The 18,990-nt window shown below is 49.1% G+C and overlaps 3 protein-coding genes across 10 annotated transcripts in view; all 3 read right to left on the bottom strand.

Annotated features, from left to right (window-relative positions):
* PVR (PVR cell adhesion molecule) overlaps positions 1-9,250 on the bottom strand; it is a 23,548-nt gene extending 14,298 nt beyond the window's left edge. For all 3 annotated transcript variants that reach the window (XR_013530962.1, XR_013530961.1, XM_078360084.1), the window contains exons 1-4: positions 8,608-9,250; positions 6,833-7,074; positions 2,816-3,163; positions 246-542 (exon numbers count right to left, since the gene is read on the bottom strand). Coding sequence is in view for 1 of the 3 variants with exons in the window: in XM_078360084.1 (XP_078216210.1) it covers positions 246-542; positions 2,816-3,163; positions 6,833-7,074; positions 8,608-8,627 (907 nt within the window). In the remaining 2 variants the exon portion in view is untranslated. The remainder of the gene's footprint in view (positions 1-245; positions 543-2,815; positions 3,164-6,832; positions 7,075-8,607) is intronic.
* On the bottom strand, positions 8,977-18,491 carry LOC144580803 (uncharacterized). The gene is made up of 2 exons (XM_078360101.1): positions 13,259-18,491; positions 8,977-9,418 (listed from the first exon to the last, which is right to left on the bottom strand). Exon 2 carries the CDS (start codon positions 9,307-9,309, stop codon positions 8,977-8,979), a length of 333 nt encoding a protein of 110 aa, XP_078216227.1. The 5' UTR covers positions 9,310-9,418; positions 13,259-18,491.
* IGSF23 (immunoglobulin superfamily member 23) overlaps positions 18,129-18,990 on the bottom strand; it is a 75,428-nt gene continuing 74,566 nt past the window's right edge. For 3 of the 6 annotated variants that reach the window (XM_078360089.1, XM_078360086.1, XM_078360091.1), the window contains one exon: positions 18,129-18,990. Coding sequence is in view for 4 of the 6 variants with exons in the window: in XM_078360086.1 (XP_078216212.1) it covers positions 18,921-18,990 (70 nt within the window). In the remaining 2 variants the exon portion in view is untranslated. The other 3 variants (XM_078360088.1, XM_078360087.1, XM_078360090.1) reach the window with 1 other exon arrangement.

The raw sequence follows: 18,990 nt of genomic DNA, 5'->3' as shown, positions 1-18,990 counted from the left end.
CAGACAATCTGGGTGTCAGCCTTGACTGAGTGAGGCCCAATTAGCTGGTGTCGACAATAGGGGCAGTGTTGTTTATAGCCCAAGGGAGCTGGTGTAGACAGTGGGGGTGGGCCGTGCAGACAGGAGTCAGGGGAGCCTGTGCAGATGATGGAAGCAATGCCTACAGTGCCTTGGGGAGTCAGTGTAGACAGGGGTGGGGGCGGCCCGGCAGGGGTTCTTGCTGTGGCTGACTTGGGCACACTCACAGTACACGGTGAGGTTTACAGTCAGCAGCTGAGGCGTCTGGAAGCTCTCCTGCTCCACTTTGCAGGTCACATTCTTGCCGTCCACCTGGCTTGAGGGCACCAAAATCCAGAGGCTGGTGACAGTGACTGTGCCAGACAGGAGCCCTGGCTCCTGGCTCATATTGGCCATCCCGCTCAGGTCTGAGTGCCAGGTGATTCGGGCAGGCGGGCGACCCCCTGTGGAGACACATCGGGCCACGGGCACAGGCTCTCCGGTGAGCTGGACCTTCTGAGCCTCAGCTGTGTTCTGGGGCTTGGCTAGGAAGAGGAACAAAAGCAACAGGTCATCCAATGAACCCCTCCATGGTAGAAGAGGGGGATTTGTTAAGGGTACGGGATGGTATGGTGGTTGGGCATGGTGGCTGACACCTGTATTCCCAGCACTTTGGGAGGTTGAGGTGGGTGGATCACTTGAGGTCAAGAGTTCGAGACCAGCCTGGCCAACATAGTAAAAACTCTGTCTCTACTAAAAATACAAAAATTAGCCAGGGTATGGTGGCACACGCCAGTAATCCCAGTTCTCGGGAGGCTGAGACTGGATAATTGCTTGAACTCAGGAGACAGAGGTTGCAGTGAGCCAGGATTGCGACACTGCACTCCAGCTGGGCAACAGAGCAAGATTCTGTCTCAAAAAAAACCAAAAGTGTACAGGATGGCATGGTTCAAACCCCAGCTCTGTCCCTGAGCAGCTGGGTGGCCTTGGGCAAGTCTGTGCCTCAGTTTCCTTGTCTGTCAACAGGAGATAACGATGGGATCACAGGCATGAGAATATTCTGATAAAGGTCTAAGAGTGGTACTTGGCACATAATAAGTGCTCAATAAATATTATTTGGTGGAAAGTGCTGGGGCCCAGCAGTGACCAAAATAGCCCTGGTTCCGCCCTCATGGGTACTCAGTCCAAGGGGCAGAAATACTCTTTTCCAGGCAGTGATGACTTGGAGAAGGCAGGGCTGGGACGGGGAAACCCAGAGGGGGTTATCCTAGTCCGGGGCTCAGTGGAAGAGAGGAAGCCTGAGCTCTGAAGTTGAGGAGGGAAGTGACTTGCCCACGGTCACAGAGCTATAAGCAGCAGAGCTAGACTCTCACGTAAAGTCCGTTCGACTCCAAAACCACCTTGACCATCTCTTACTCATCATCCTGGTGATTCCCGAACCTGGGACTTCCTTCCCCATCATTACCTGTTTTATTATTTACCCAAGGTTTCTCCTTAACTTGACTCACTGTTTCTGTTTTACCTCATCCTATAAACCATGATACTCAGAATCCCAGGCTTGTTGGACTGACAAGAGTTGCCTTTGATTGGATGCTGTGTGCCGGTTCCAAACCCTTGAAATTTCATGAATTACTCATGTACAAGCCTGGAATCGTTCCTGGCACATAAACTTAAAAACCAAACATCAACAACAAAAAAGGCGGGCATGGGGGCACATTCCTGTAATTCCAGCTACAGGGAGGGCAGGAGCATTCCTAGAGCCCAGAAGTTCCTTGCTGCAGTGAGCTATGATCACGCCACTGCACTCCAGCCTGGGCGACAGAGCAAGACTCTGTCTCAAAAAAAAAAAAAGGCCGGGCACGGTGGCTCAAGCCTGTAATCCCAGCACTTTGGGAGGTCGAGGCGGGTGGATCACGAGGTCAAGAGATCGAGACCATCCTGGTCAACATGGTGAAACCCCGTCTCTACTAAAAATAAAAAAAAATTAGCTGGGCATGGTGGCGCGTGCCTGTAATCTCAGCTACTCCAGAGGCTGAGGCAGGAGAATTGCCTGAACCCAGGAGGCAGAGGTTGCGGTGAGCCGAGATCGCGCCATTGCACTCCAGCCTGGGTAACAAGAGTGAAACTCCGTCTCAAAAAAAAAAAAAGGGGGGGGTCAGTTATTTTGAATCCTTATGGTGATCCCCATCCCACAGATGAGGAAACTGAGGCACAGAGACTTCTTGCTCAAGTTCCAGGAAGAGGGCCTCATGGAGCTCACGAAAATGAAAGCATGACCCCCTCCTCTTTTGGGTATGAGGATCTTTGCTTTTCTGTCTGTTTCAACTTTCTCCTTCTTCACCAAATAAACAGTAACTGACAGCTCTAACTAACTCACATGGGCTATGAAGCACCTCTGCTCTAAGCCTTCACCTGGACACTCAGGACAGCTTTCCAAGGATGATGCTATTGTCACCAATCCTTTTACAGATTAGGAAAGGAGGGACCCAGAAGACGCCACCCAGGCCTCCTCCCTTCCCAGTGCCCTCCCAGCCCCCCTTTCCAATATACCCCTTCCCCTCCCTCAAGGTGATTCTAGGCTTGGAGGTCCTTACTCCCGGAGATCTCTCCTCTCTTCCTGCCCTGTAGTCCTTCCCCCACTAGCCTCCCCCACTCCACCCCTCATCATTGCCCTGCCCCTTCCTTTAGTCCCAGGGAATCTGCTGTGGAGGGAATCTCTCTCCCTCCCAGGACTTCCCGATCTTTACCTACCTCCCTGATCCTCCCACCAACTCTCCGCCTTGCATTCAGCCCCTGCACCCAAGGCGCCCCAGCTCACCGAACACTCGGAGCCAGGTAACCGCGCTCCTGCTGCCCTGAGGGAACATGACGAACAGGCAGGTGTAGTTGCCTTCATCCTCGGCGCGCAGCTCGAACACCCTCAGCGAGGCATCCCGCAGTTCCGCCCCTAGTCTGGCGGCCACGAATTCCAGCCGTTCGGACTCCGGGTAGTTGGGGCCCTGAGTATGGTGGAAGACGGCCACGCTGCGTGAGTCACTGAGCCGCGTCCAAGTCAGCTGCGACACGTGCGTCACCTCCGTGCTGGGCAGCTGCAGGTAGCAGGGCAGCGTCACGGAGTCGCCCAAGAAGCCGTGCACCTGGGTGGGCGCCTTCAGGACGATGTCTCCTGCAGAGAACCCAAAGGAAGGTGTCAGATCTGGGGCGTTCTGGGGCCAGATAGGGAGGGGCTGGCTGCGGGAGGCCTGGCACCCGGGCGTGCAGTGGAACGTTGGCACCCTGGAGCCCTGGTGGGCTGTGGGAGAGGGGGCACTGGGGCACGACTTGGGGTCATGACAGGTGAGGAGGGTAAGGGCGTCTGGGATGGTCGTGCCCTTTCACTTTTTGGATATTTATTATCCTATTTCCTCTATTATTACCGTATTTCCCTCAATCTCGACATAATCGAGTTTAAAAATTGTGGTAAATATTGTGGTTTAAAAAATTAAATTTACCGCCAGTGCGGTGGATCACGTCTGTAATGCCAGCACTTTGGGAAGCTGAGGTGGGCGACTCATAAGGTCAGGAGTTCTAGACCATCCTGGCCAACAGGGTGAAACCCAATCTCTACTAAAGATACAAAAAATTAGCTGGGTGTGGTGGCGAGAGCCTGGAATCTCAGCTCCTCGGGAGGCTGAGGCAGGAGTATCGCTTGAACCTGGGAGCCGGAGGTTGCAGTGAGCCTAGATCTCACCATTGCACTCCAGCCTGGGCGACAGGGCGAGACTCCATATTAAAAACAAACAACACCAGCACTTTGGGAGGCCGAGGCGGGTGGATCATGAGGTCAAGAGATCGAGACCATCCTGGTTAACATGATGAAACCCCGTCTCTACTAAAAATGCAAAAAATTAGCTGGGCATGGTGGCGTGTGCCTGTAATCCCAGCTACTCAGGAGGCTGAGGCAGGAGAATTGCCTGAACCCAGGAGGCAGAGGTTGAGGTGAGCTGAGATTGTGCCATTGCACTCCAGCCTGGGTAACAAGAGCGAAACTCCGTCTCAAAAACAAACAAACAAACAAACAAATAACAAACATACACACATGCGCACACACTAAATTTACCATTGAAGCCATTTAAAGCATACAATTCAGTGGCAATATGTACATTTCACAATGCTGTGCAACCATTACCACTACATAGCTCCAAAACTTTTTCTTTTCTTTCTTTTTTTTTTTTGAGACTGAGTCTCACTCTGATGCCAGGCTGCTGGACTACAGTGGCGAGATCTTGGCTCGCTGCAACCTCCAACACCTGGGTTCAAGCGATTCTCCTGCCTCAGCCTCCCGAGTAGCTGGGACTACAGGGGTGTGCCACCACACATGGCTAATTTTTTGTATTTTTAGCATAGATGGGGTTTCATCAATAGGCCAGGAAAATCTCATAATCTTGATCTCTTGACCTCATGATCCGCCCGCCTCTGCCTCCCAAAGTGCTGGGATTACAGGTGTGACCCACCGCACCCGGCCCAGAACTTTTTCATCACACCGGTGTTGTAGGTTTCACATACTATGACTGCTGTAATTTACAGCACAACTTGCTGTTCCCAATGTAGAAAATGGGGAGAACTCTTGGGTCTTCAAATCTGTGAAACACTGTATTACTCTGGGTGGGTCCTGGTTGGAAGAATGTAGGGGATCCTGGCACAAAAGGAAGGCAATTATAGCCCAGGAGTTTTGGGTTCCTTCAGATCTCTGCTGTGAGGCCTCAGGCAGGTTACTTACCCTCTCTGATTCTTTTTCCTAGTTAGTAAAATGAGACTTAGAACAGTGGACATTCACGGGGTGCTGACACAGCTCAGGGGCTCTTCTGGGCACTTTACATACCTCTTGGCATTTAGTCCCTGAGGCAAACACTACTGTTAGCATTTTACAGATAGGGAAACTGACACACAGAGTGCAGTGTCAGCCAAGTCATACGGAGGTCTAGTGGCAGAGGTGGGATTTGAACCTGGGTGGTCTGTAGTCAGTCTGACCTCTGATCCCCAGGTCCTATATGAAAATCTTTCTGCTAAGGGCCTTAGCACATAGTAGGTCTTAATATGTGTCAGCTCTTATTGAGACTAATAAACATAGTCCTATTCATTCTTTTTTATTTTTAAATGTTTATTTAATTATTTTTGTAGAGATGGGGTCTTGCCATGCTGCCCAGGCTGGTTTTGAATTCCTAAGCTCAAGTGATCCTCCCATCTCAGCCTCCCAAAGTGCTGGGATTGCAGGCGTGAGCCACTGTGCCTGGCTGCAATCAGCCTGGGGAGCATCGCAAAACTCCATCTCTAACTAAAACACAAAGAAATTAGCCAGGTGTGGTGGTGAGCACCTATTAGCCCAGCTACTCCAGAAGCCAAGGTGAGAGGATCACTTGAACCTGGGAAGTTGAGGTTGCAGTGAGCAGGGACTGTGTCACTGCACTCCAGCCTGGGTGACAGAGCAAGACCTGTTTCTCTCTCTCTCTGTCACACACACACACACATACACTATCTATTAAATATATAAAAACATACATTATTTATGTACTCATTAAATATTAATAAAATATATGATTATATAAATAATATATATGTTATAAATATGTAATATATTTAAAATGGTTAAATAAATATAATATATGTACTTATTAATAAATATATAACAAGTAATATATAATTATTATAATATATAATATATATACTTATATCAGGAGTTTGAGACCAGCCTGGCCAACATGATGAATCCCTGGCTCTACTAAATATACAAAAAAATGGCTGGGTGTGGTGGCTCACACCCATAATCCCAGCACTTCGGGAGGCCAAGGTGGGGCAATCATGAGGTCAGGAGTCCGAGACCAGCCTGGCCAACATGGCGAAACCCCGTCTCTACTAAAAATACAAAAAATTAGCTGGGTTTAGTGGCAGCTGCTTGTAATCCCAGCTACTCGAGAGGCTGAGACAGAAGAATCGCTTGAACCCGGGAGGTGGAGGTTGCAGAGAGCAGAGATAGCGCCACTGCACTCCAGCTGGGCGACAGAGTGAGACTCTGTCTCAAAAAAAAAAAAAAAAAGATAAGAAAAAATATTAGCCAGGTGTGGTAGCACATGCTACTCGGAAGGCTGAGGCAGGAGAATTGCTTGAACCCAGGAGGCGGAGGCTGCAGTGAGTGGGGATCAGGACACTGCACTCCAGCCTGGGTGATGGAGTGAGACTCTGTCTCAAAAAAACAAAACAAAACAAAATGAATGAATGGCCAGCCAGACTTTGGGGGTCAGAAGGGGAATGGTGTCAAGTGTCGCCCACTGTCCTCCTCCCCAACATCAACCACCTTCTCCGCCCAGACACAGCAGACTCAGCAGCATACCCAGCGGGGGTGTGACCTGAGTGTCGTTAAGCCGGAGCCTGTGAGGTAATTCGCTTGAATCACCGTCTGCTGATTTGTCATGATTCATTTGCCATTTTGGGAAAATTTCTGTACCCAACTCCATCCCCTTTCCCGGGGGGCCCAGCCGGTGTTCTTGCCAATTTCGAGGAATTTCTGTACCCAGTTAACCCCCACCACCATCCGGGTGGCTAAGAGGAGGGTCCTGCCTTGCCCCGTGTTCCCGCAGCTTTCCAGGAAGTTCTAAACCCAACTCAAGACTGCTATCCGGGTGGCCAAAAGGAGGGTCCTGCCCTCTCCTCCTGTTCCTTCCAACCCCGGGGCAGAGATGGGGGTTGGGTGGCGCCAGGCCGCGCCGTCACCTTCGGGGACTCGGGGTGCCGATCGCCCGGTCGGGTTGCGGAGCTGGGTGTGAGGACTGGGCCGCCGGACTGCGCGGGGGTCACTCACCGGTTCCCGGGCGTGACTGGGACAGCACCAGCAGAGCCAGCAGCAGCAGCGGCCACGCGGCGGCCATGGCTCTGGCCGTGCCAGCTACTCTGGGCATCTGGGCCCCGGCGGGGGCACCGCCTCCACGCTCCCCGGCGCGCTCGCTCTGCCGCAGCTGCTGCGAGTCCAGATCCGGGAGCTCGGGTCCTGGAATCCCCGCGGGGCGGCTCTGTCCGCGTCCTGGGAAGGGGGAATACCCGCTTCTTTTTTTTTTTTTTTTTTTTTTTTTTTGAGAGAAGGAAAGAAAAAGAAAAAAAGTAAAGGAGAGGAAGAAAGAGGAAGAGAAAGAGGGAGAGTAAATGGAAATATTGCTTTATTTTGAAAAAAATTGGGTATTAATAATGGCCAATCAATGTTTCATTTAAACTAATGGGTAGGTGTGATGTGGTATTGACAAGAATGTATATTTTGTGTATTTGAAGTGGAGGGCTCTATAAATATTTATTAAGTTTACTTGTTCTGGATCTGAGTTCGAGTCCTTGATATCCTTATTAATTTTCTGTCTCATTGAATCTAAGTCTCCTATCTGGGTGTTAGGATCATTAGCTCTTGTTGTTGCATTGATCCTTTTACCACTATATCTTTGTTGCTTTAAAATCTATTTTATCCGATACAAGAATTGCAACTCCTGCTTTTTATTTATTTATTATTTATTTTTGCTCTCCATTTGGTTGGTAAATCTTTCTCCATCCCTTTGTTTTGATTCTTTGTGTATCCTTGCATGTGAAACAGGTCTGGATGTAACATGCCGTTGGGTTTTGGCTGTGTCTTTTGATTGGGAATTTAGTCAATTTAAATTTAGGGTTACTGCCATTTGATGTTGACTGGCTGTTTTATCCATGTGTTGGTGTAAATTCTTCTTTATGTTGGTGCTCTTTACTTTTTGGTGTATTTTTAGAAAGTCTAATACTGGTTGTTTCTTTCTGTGTGTAATGCTTCTTTCAGAAGCTCTTGTAAAGCAGGCCTGGTGGTAATAAAATCTCTGAGTTCTTGCTTGTTCATAAAAGATTTTATTTTTCCTTCAGTTGTGAAGCTTAGTTTGGCTGGATATGAAATTCTGGGCTCAAGGTTTTGTTCTTTGAGGATGTTGAATATTGGCCCCCACTCTCTTCTGGCCTGTAGAGTTTCTGCAGAGAGATCTGCTGTAAGTCTGATAGGCTTGCCTTTGTGGGTTATCCGACCTTTCTCTCTGGCTGCCCTTAGTATCCTCTCCTTCGTTTCAACCCTGGTGAATCTAACGATTATGTGCCTTGGGGTTGCTCTTCTTGAGGAATATCTCTGTGGTGTTCTCTGTATTACCTGGGGTTGAATGTTGACCTGCTTTGCTAGTTTAGGAAAATTTTCCTGAATAATATCCTGAAGGGTATTTTCCAGCTTGGATTCATTCTCTCCGTTGCATTCAGGTACACCTATCAAACGTAAATTTGGTCTTTTCACATAGTCCCACATTTCTTGGAGACTTTGCTCATTCCTTTTTATCCTTTTTTCTCTAATCTTTTCTTCACGTTTTATTTCATTAAGTTGGACTTTGACCTCTGATATCCCTTCTTCTGCTTGAACAATTCGAGTGTTTAAACCTGTGCATACTTCTCGGAGTTCCTGTATTGTATTCTTCAGTTCCATTAATTCACTCATACTCCTCTCTAAGTTGTCTATTCTCAATAGGATTTCATCAAGCCTTTTGTCAAAGTTCCTAGTTTCTTTACGTTGGGCTACAACATGTTCTTTTAACTCACCGAAGTTTGTTATTATCCATTCCTTGAAGAGTGATTCTGTCATCAGGAGGCGCTCGTTCTCCATCAAGCCTTGTTCCATTGTTGATGTGGAACTGTGATCATCTTTAGAGGGAGAGGCGTTCTGACTTTGAGTATTCTCAGCTTTTTTACGCTGGTTTCTTCCCGTCATTGTAAATTTATCCTCCTCTCGTCTTTGAAATTACCAACTTTCAGATTAGGTCTCTTGAGTGGACGTCCAGGTTGTTAGTTCCCAGGGCCAGAGCAGCGGCGTTAAAACTGATGGTGCTTTTCTGCCCAGGATTCTCCTGTCGGGCTTCCTTCTTGTTTCCGTAGTAGGCGACTCTGCCTTTCCGGGGCTCCAAACCTCGGTCAGAAGGGGAAGCGGTCCCGTTTACTCTGCTCCGAGAGCTGCCGCGCCGAGGTGCCGGCGGAACCGCTGCGCCGACCACGAGAGTCGCGCTGGCGACCCGTGTGTTTCCACCACTGGGGGATCTTCTGCTCCGTGAGCGACCAGACTTTGTCTGAAAGTGTGGCGTCCTCTAGTTCTCCGCGCCTTCCCTGAGAGCTGCAATCCCGGGATGTTAGCGATCGGCCATCTTGGATCGTTCCAATACCCGCTTCTTTAAGCTCCAGACGAGTGACTGGCGAGGAGGCGAGTTGGGAGCCGGGTGCCTCCGGGCGCGGGGGCCCCAATCTGCGCATGTCTCTCCGGGCGCTCAGTCTGGAGACTGACGCTCTCTGGTTCCCTAGGTGTGCACGAGAGGAGATCCGGCCTCTGCACTCCAGCCTGGGCGACAGAGCGAGACTCCATCTCAAAAAGAAAAAAGAAAAAGCATACTAATAGTACTTGCCTCACATCGTGGTTTGTAAAAAGCTTAAACAAGAAACTGCTTAGCTCAATTTCAGGTCTGAACTAAATAAAAAGCAGGTATACCAACAACAGCGCAGTAGCAGTGGCGATTATTATTATTATTATTATTATTTTTTTTTTTTTTTGAGACGGAGTTTCGCTTGTGTTACCCAGGCTGGAGTGCAATGGCGCGATCTCGGCTCACCGAAACCTCCACCTCCTGGGTTCAGGCAATTCTTATATCCTTCTTATTTAAAATTATTTTTAGACAGGGTCTCACTATTTCACTGAGGCTGGAGTACAGTGGCACCATCATCGCTCATTGCAGCCTCCACCTCCTGGGGTCAACCACTCCTGCCTCCACCTCCCCGGTAGTTGGGACCATAGGCGTATGCAATAACTCCTAGCTAGTTTTTAAATTTATGGTAGAGACGGAGTCTCGTTATGTTGCTCAGGCTGGTCTTGAACACCTGGCTTTAAGCGATCCTTCCACCTTGGCCTCCCACAGTGCTGGAATTACAGGCGGGAGCCACTGTACCCGGCCCCACATTCCCGTAGCTTTCTGTAAAGTCCCTCCTTTGGGTTTTGGCTGGCGTGGAGGTTTCTGTCCCCGGGTGCTCTCTTTGACTTGGATCTGAGGCTTGCTCAGGACACATCTGATGGTTGGGGTCTCTCACCCTGGACGAATGTAGGTGAATTTCTTTCTTTTTTTAATTTTTTTTTTTGAGATGGAGTTTCACTGTTGTTACCCAGGCTGGAGTGCAATGGTGTGATCTTGGCTCACCGCAACCTCCACCTCCTGGGTTCAAGCAATTCTCCCACCTCAGCCTCCTGAGTAGCGGGATTACAGGCACGCGTCACCATGCCCAGCTAATTTTTTCTTTTATTTTTAGTAGAGACGAGGTTTCACCATGTTGACCAGGATGGTCTTGATCTCCTGACCTCGTGATCCACCTGCCTCGGCCTCCCAAAGTGCTGAGATTATAGGTGTGAGCCACCGCGCCCATCCAGAATGTAGGTGAATTTCTAAATGGAAACGTGGATGGAGGCTGGTCTCTTGGAAAGCTCTGAATTTTCTGTCACTCTTGTTCTGCTATTTCCAAATGGGGAATCTGTAGCCGTCATGTTCCTCCTCTGGATGATGCCGTCACCCTCTGGGGTTCCCCCACCTCTCAGGGCTCCCCAGCTCCTGTGGCTCCAGGGTATCCTCTCAGGTCCCAGAGGGTCAGAGGCTGCCCTGAAGCTTACAGAAACAGCAAGTTTGGTTTGGGGCATATCTGCTTGCTTCTGTTTTTCCCTGTCAAGAGTCTAAATTCCTTGAGTATTTGGACAAGTTGTAAATATTTTCTTCACTCAAGTGCTAAAATATCCTCTGAATAAATAGTGAATGGATATCTCCAGTGGGTATCCTCTTTTTTTGTATTTGTTTGTTTTGAGACAGAGTCTTTTGCCCGGCCTGGAGTGCAATGGCACGATCCCAGCTCACTGCAACCTCCGCCTCCCAGGCTCAAGCGATTCTTGCGCCTCCTCCCAAGTAACTGGGATTAGAGGCCTGCGCCACCATATCCAGCTAATTTTTTGTGTTTTTAGTAGAAACAGGGTTTCACCATGTTGGCCTGGCTGGTCTCAAACTCCTGAGCTCAGGTGATCCGCCCTCCTCAGCCTCCCAAAGTGCTGGGATTATAGGCGTGAGCCACCGCGCCCAGTGGGTATCCTTTTCATGCTGTGGTTTTCAAACCTCTGGATCCAAAGGATTGCCAAGAAGCTTGTAAAACTAAGCAAATATGAATCCATTTCCTTATTCTTCTCTCTCCCATTAAAAAAATAAAATGGTAGCATTGTTCTGTCTCTTTCTGTTTTTCACTTAGCAACATATCTTGGTGATTTTCCCATAGGCAGACATATTGAGCTACCTCATTCATTCATTCACAGATGTGTAGTAGGACATTGCGTGACTGCAGAGTCATTTTTGAAACTGTCCTCAGGGGATGGGCCTTTTTGGGTGTTTCCAGACACTTTTGTATTTGCAGTCTGTGCTTCCCTGGGTCACCATGTCCATGGCATTTCCCATCTATGTGACAGTGTCTGTCATATTTATTCCCAGAAACAGATTTGCTAGGTCAAAGGACATGCATTCCTGGTTTAGATTATATTGCTAAGTTGTCCAGCCCCCAGGCCAGCAAAGTAAGGGCATGGAGTGGCTTCTACCCAGGAATGCTCATGGCAGTGACTGAAAGTTTAAAAATTTCAGATGTGCAGCTGGGCATTGCGGTTCATGCCTGCAATCCTAGCACTTTGGGAGGCTGAGGTGGGAAGATTGCTGGGAGGCCAGGTGTTTGAGACCAGCCTGGGCAACATAGTGAGACCCCCCCCCCCGCCAACATCTCTACAAAAAATTAAAAAATGAGCCAGGTGGGTCGCACATGCCTGTAGTCCCAGCTCCTTGGGAGGCTGAGGTTGGAGGATCCCTCAAGCCCCGGAGTTTGAGGCTGCAGTGAGTGATGAGTGCGTCACTGCAGCCTGGGTGATAGAGTGAGACTCTGTCCACCCCAAAAAGGGAAATGTCAGATGTGAAGCTTTTTCCAGAAGGGTGCGATGTAGGAGGCCTGGGAGCAGGGAAGAAAGGGAGAAAGACCTGGAGAGCAAGAAGAGGAGACTGGGGACAAGGGCTCCAGCGACTCCCTTTGTTCAAATTCTGCTTCCACCCATTGGTAGCTGGGAATCTTAAGCAACCAGTATTGCTTCTCTTGCCTCTTTTATCTCATCCACAAAATAGGAGCTTTTAAAAACATGTGGTGATAATTAAGTAAGTTATTCAGAAATAAATTACATGTGGCTGCGCGTGGTGGCTCACATCTATAATCCCAGCACTTTGGGAAGCAGAGGTGGGTGGATCATTTGAGGTCAGGAGTTCAAGACCAGCCTGGCCAACATGGTGAAACCCCGTCTTTACAAAAAACACAAAAATTAGCTGGGCAGTAGTGGCAGGAACCTGTAATCCCATCTACTTGGGAGGCTGAATCACTTGAGCTGAGGAGGCGGACATTGCAGTTAGCCAAGATCACACCACTGCATTCCAGTCTGGGTGACAGAGTGAGATTCTGTCTAAAAAAAAAAATACTTACGTGGTTTAAAAAGTTATTTATTTAACTGCCAAACAAATGGCAGCAATTATTATTCATGTCTCCTGGGACTTATGATTCTTCATCCGAAAAGGGTTGGCATGGCATGGCATGGTGGCTCACACCTGAAATGTCAGCACTTTGGTAGGCTGAGGCAAGAGGACTGTTTGAGTCCAGGAGTTAGAGGCTGCAGTGAGCCACTAACTTATTTCTAATCAGGGGTGCCTTATTACCTTGCTGGGCACTCCTGATTAGGAACTATTGCCACAGGCAGTAGGGAGCTATAGAGAGTTTTATGCAGGGCAGAGGCTGCATCAGAGCTAAGCCTCATGTTGCTCACACAGAAAATGGTAGTGATGTCTGGGCGTGGGGGCTCACACCTGTAATCCCAGCACTTCGGGAGGCCAAGACGGGCAGATCACAAGGTTAAGAGAATGAGACCATCCTGGTCAACATGGTGAAACCCCAACTCTACTAAAATTATAAAAATTAGCCTGGCATGGTGGTGCCCGTGTACAGGGCACCTGTAGTAATCCCAGCTACTCGGGAGGCTGAGGCAGGAGAATCGCTTGAAGCACTCCAGCCTGGGCAACAGAGTGAGACTCTGTCTCAAAAAAACCAAAACAACAAGAAAATGGTAGTGAGTTTGTCATTCTGTAGGGATGAGACTGTCGCCTACCAGGCTGTAAGTTTCACGGCAGCTGGTCCAAGGCTGTGTAACTCATGTCCTGCCCTCTTTATGGCGCCACTGTGGTGAGAGATAGAGAATGGGGCTGGCGGTTTTGTCAGGGCAAAGCTTTCATCTTCTGTACTCTGAGGATACGCATGAAAGAGCTGGAAAAGAAAAGCCTGGAAACATAGGCTTGCCAGTCCTTCCCACAGCCCTGCCTCAGAGAAGCACGACCCCTCTCATTTCCCCACCGTCCGCACCGTGCCCGCACCTACCTGGGGTGTAGTGGTGCCTCACCATGGTTGTTTTCCTTCTTTCTCTCCTTCCACATCTCTGGTTCATTCTTTCTTTTCTTTTCTTTTTTTTTTGAGAAAGAGTCTTGCTCTCCAGGCTGGAGTACAGTGGCCAATCTCATCTCACTGCAACCTCCAACTCCTGGGTTCAAGTGACTCTCCTGCCTCAGCCTCCTGAGTAGCTGGGACTACAGGCACGTGCCACCATGCCCAGCTGATTTTTTGTAATTTTAGTAGAGACGGGGTTTCACCATGTTGACCAGGGTGGTCTCGATCGCTTGACCTCGTGATCCACCCGCCTCGGCCTCCCAAAGTGCTGGGATTACAGGCTTGAGCCACCGCGCCCGGCCCCAGGCTGTGAGTTTCATGGCAGCAGGGCCAAGGCTGCGTAACTCAAACTAGGAAGTTAAATGGAGCTGATAACAGCACCTGCTTTCTAGGGTTCAGAGAAATAAGTGAGGATGATACATTAAAGTTCTTTGGTGCAACGCCGGGTAAATATCACTCTGGAGACCTGGCTGCTCTTTTAAGAAATTTAAAAATATTTTTTTTGGGGACAGTCTTGCTGTGTCGCCCAGGCTGAAGTACAGTGGCATGATCTTGGTTCACTGCAACCTCTGCCTCCCAGGTTCAGGTGATTCTTGTGTCTCAGTCTCCCGCATAGCTGGAACTATAGGCACTTACCACCACGCCTGGCTAATTTTTGTATTTTTAGTAGAGATGAGGTTTCACCATGTTGGCCAGGCTGGTCTCGAACTCCGAACCTCAGGTGATCCACCCACCTCAGCCTCCCAAAGTGCTGGGATTACAGACGTGAGCTACCTCACCCTGCCAAAATTTCTCAATAACTCACCCCTTAATTAGCATGTCATTACAGTGGGTTTAAATAAAAAACCCTGCAAAAACTGCCCCTGAGCTGCTTACAGGGTATCTCTGCTCTGTGGGAAGTCACAGAGCTGTAACACAGCCACCTCAATACAGCTGTTTTCTTCTTTTTTTTTTTTGTTTTCTGTAAAGATAGGGTCTCACTATGTTGCCCAGGCTGGTCATGAACTCATGGGCTCAAGCACTCCTCCCACCTCAGCTTCTCATAAGTGCTGAGATTACAGGTGTGAGCCACTGTGCCCGGCCAAAGCTGTTTTCTTCTGCTACTGGCTCGCTCTTGGATTCTTTCCCAAGGAAAGCCAAGATCCTGCCCTGCATCAATACATCATAGCACATATGGCTGCCAGGGAGGCAGAGAATACCTGTGCCAGAGACATCATGGCACACATAGATGCCAGGGAGGCAGAGAATACCTGTGCCAGAGACGTCCTGGCACACACAGATGCCAGGGAGGCAGAGAGTACCTAGCCAGAGACGTCATGGCACACACAGATGCCAGGGAGGCAGAGAATACCTGTGCCAGAGACGTCATGGTACACATAGATGCCAGGGAGGCAGAGAATACCTGTGCCAGAGACGTCATGGCACACATAGATGCCAGGGAGGCAGAGAATACCTAGCCAGAGACGTCATGGCACACATAGATGCCAGGGAGGCAGAGAGTACCTAGCCAGAGACATCATGGCACACACAGATGCCAGGGAGGCAGAGAATACCTAGCCAGAGACATCATGGCACACACAGATGCCAGGGAGGCAGAGAATACCTGTGCCAGAGACGTCATGGCACACATAGATGCCAGGGAGGCAGAGAATACCTGTGCCAGAGACGTCATGGCACACATAGATGCCAGGGAGGCAGAGAGTACCTAGCCAGAGATGTCATGGCACACATAGATGCCAGGGAGGCAGAGAGTACCTAGCCAGAGTCATCATGGCACACACAGATGCCAGGGAGGCAGAGAATACCTAGCCAGAGACGTCATGGCACACACAGATGCCAGGGAGGCAGAGAATACCTAGCCAGAGACGTCATGGCACACACAGATGCCAGGGAGGCAGAGAGTACCTAGCCAGAGACGTCATGGCACACACAGATGCCAGGGAGGCAGAGAGTACCTAGCCAGAGACGTCCAAACCAGGGTGGCTCCATCTTAAATAAAGGCCAAGTAAGAAAAACCTTCTGAGTTACATTCCCAGGAAGTTGAACATTCTTGGTCCCAAGATATTTATCACTGAGGGAACAAGTTAATGGTACTTACTCACTAAACAAGACCAAGAACTTCAAGAAATGTCTTGGTGTCCTGATACCTTAAGCACAAAACACACTGCGAGATTAAGAATAGGTTTTGCTTGGGCTGAGCGTGGTGGCTCACGCCTGTAATCCCAGCACTTTGGGAGGCCAAGGTGGGTGGGTCATGAGGTCAGGAGTTCAAGACCAGCCTGGTCAACATAGTGAAACCCTGTCTCAACGAAAAAAAAAAAAATACAAAAAAATTAGCCAGGCATGGTGACGGGTGCCTGTAGTCCCAGCTACTAGGGAGGCTGAGGCAGGAAATCGCTTGAACCCAGCAGGTGGAGGTTACAGTGAGCCGAGATCGAGCCACAGCTCCCACAACAGAGTGAGACTTCGTATCAAAAAAAAAAAAAAAAGACTAGGTTTTGCTTGAAAGGTAATAGCATATCCATAAATTCTTGCTGAAATTAATAGTTACACAAAAGAATAACATGCTAATAACCTGTCACAAGCTGATCACAAGCCTTTGTAATAAAGCATGTAAGAATATTATTTGGCCCGGCATGGTGGCTCAGGCCTGTAATCCCAGCACTTTGGGAGGCCGAGGCAGGCAGATCGCTTGCGCCCAGGAGTTTGTGACTAGCCTGGGCAACATGGCAAAACCCTGTTTCTACAAAAAATACAAAAATGAGCCTGGCATGGTGGCACGTACCTACAGCTACGATCTCACCTACTCTGGAGGCAGAGGTGGGAGGATTGCTTGAGCCTGGGAGGTCGGGGCTGCGATGAGCTGAGATTGTGCCACTGCACTTCAGCCTGGATGACAGAGTGAGACTGTGTCTCAAAAAACAAAAACATAACCATCATTCTTAGCTCTGTTATCCTATATAAGCAAGTGTTGTATTTGAGGTGGGGGCGTTCCTCCTCTTTCTTTCTGAGGACATCCTGCTCTGTAATAGAATAGTCTCTAATAAGCTATTTTAACTTCACAGCATGCTGTGATTTGCCCTGAATTCTATCTTGTGTGAGACCCAAGAGCCTGCTCCTGGGGTCTGGGTTGAGATCAGTAATACCTAAAGACATCTATCTAGATGCAAATATGTGATATCTACTTAGTTACAGATTAACCAGAACAAGTGCCAGCTGTGGGCTTCTCAATTTTCTTTCTTTCCTTTTCTTTCTTTTCTTTTTTCTTTATTTCTTCCTTCCTTTCCTCTCTCTCTGTCTCTCTCTCTTTCTTTCTTGAGACAGGCTGGAGTGCAGTGGTGCAGTCTTGGCTCACTGCAACCTCCGCCTCCCGGGTTCAGGATATTCTCCTGCTTCAACCTCCTGAGTAGCTGGGATCACAGGCACCCACCATCACATCTGGCTAATTTTTGTATTTTTAGTAGAGACAAAGTTTCACCATGTTGGCCAGGCTGGCCTCGAACTCCTGACTTCAGGTGATCTACCTGCCTCAGCCTCCCAAAAGTGCTGGGATTACAGGCATGAGCCCAGCCCTCAATTTTCTTATGCTATGTCTCTTCCTTTTTGTTTTGAGACAGTCTTGCTTTGTCTCTTGGGCAAGAGTGCAGTGGCGTGATCTCTGCTCACTGCAACCTCTGCCTCTTGGGTTCAAGCTATTCTCATGCCTCAGTCTCCCAAGTACCTTGGACTGCAGATGCCCACTACCACACCCTGCTAATCTTTGTATTTCGATTAGAGATGGATTTTCACCATGGTGCCATGCTGGTCTTGAATTCCTGACCTCAAGTGATCCACCTGCCTTGGCCTTTCAAAATGCTGGGATTACAGGCATGAGCCACCACACCTAGCTAACGTCTCTTAATTTTTTTTTTTTTTTTAAGACAGACTCTCGCTCCGTCACCGAGGCTGGAGTGCAGTGGCCATGACCTCGTCCCACTGAAACCTCTGCCTCCTGGGTTCAAGTGATTCTCCTGCCTCAGCCTCCTGAGTAGCTGGGATTATAGACACATGCCTCCACATCTGGCTGATTTTTGCGTTTTTAGTAGAGATGGGGTTCCACTATGTTGGCCAGTCTGGTCTGAAACTCCTGACGTCAGGTGATCCACCTGCCTCGGCCTCCCAAAGTGCTGGGATTACAGGTGTGAGCCCCTGCGCCCAGCCGGCTCTGATACATTAATCACTTAAGGTGAATAGTCAATGGCGGGCACATGGAGAGCGCCCAACACACACGACGTGGACCGAGGTCCGCTACTATTACTGCTGAGCATAATGCTGTTTAGGTGGCTGTGTTGGCCACAGAAGCACCGAATGTTCCTCAGATGTGAGCTGTATCCCCGGAGGCATTTAACCACACCTGTGTGCTCCGTGCCTGCCATCTGTCTGGATCCTCTGCGAGAGGGGCATTAAACGTGAGCAACGCCAAGCTCCAAGGCTGATCTTATTTGCAAACATGCCATGGATTTCTGGGAACCATCTCCCCACTTCTCAGGAAGAGAGGCTTCATGAGAAACCACTCAGACGTGGTGGTGTTTTTATTTATGTTTTGGTTCTTTTTGAAAAAGAGCAAAAAGGAAAAAAAGAGCAGCATGTGTAATAGACATATTTTGGGGTCTGGGCAATTTCCCAGGTAAAACCTGCCACCTGTTTTCTAAGCACTGAGCTTCCACAGACAGGGATGAGACCCTGGTGCTTTGCTTGCACAATGTGTCACAGCGATGGGACCATGGATGGCTCCGGGTCAACCCATCAGATGCTTTCTTCAGGTGTTTCAGAAACAGGGCAAAGGGAGTCTGGTTAAGCTGGGTTGTTCCCTTGAACAGAGATGTTGTGGACTCAGAAGCTGTGGGATGGAGGCTTTTTCCATGTGGATAGAGAAGTACAAAGTGCCCAGCTGCAGAGAGAGACACAGACAACTATGAATTCCGCGTGTAGGGGGAAAAGACTTGTAAGAGCTTGGGGTGGGGGTGAAGTGTGTGTGGTGGGAGGCTGGGAGAGAGAGCGGTGTACTTCCACATTTGTTGGTAGATTGCAAAACAGGTCACAGGTTTTTCCCTTCCTAGTAAGAGGCGGAATCAACTTCCCCACCCCTTGAATTTGGCCAGGCACGTGACTTTCGCCAATGAAGTCCCTTCTGTGGCAGAAGTGATGGCATGCCAATTTTGAGATTGAGACTTGAGGTGCCTTGTGGTTTCTGCTCTTCCTCTTGGAATCCTGTCTCTGCCATGTGAACAAGCTTGGGTCACTCTGCTGGAGGATGAGAGACAATGTGGAGGAGAGGCCAGTTGTCCCAGCTATGAGGCTATCCTAGTCCAGATAGCCCCTGGGCAATCTGCCAACTGAGCCCAGATGCAGGAGGGAGCC

This window comes from Callithrix jacchus, chromosome 22, assembly GCF_049354715.1.
Source record: "Callithrix jacchus isolate 240 chromosome 22, calJac240_pri, whole genome shotgun sequence".
In the NCBI taxonomy this organism is placed as follows: Eukaryota; Metazoa; Chordata; class Mammalia; order Primates; family Cebidae; genus Callithrix; species Callithrix jacchus.
This window is presented reverse-complemented; position numbering and strand designations above follow the sequence as displayed.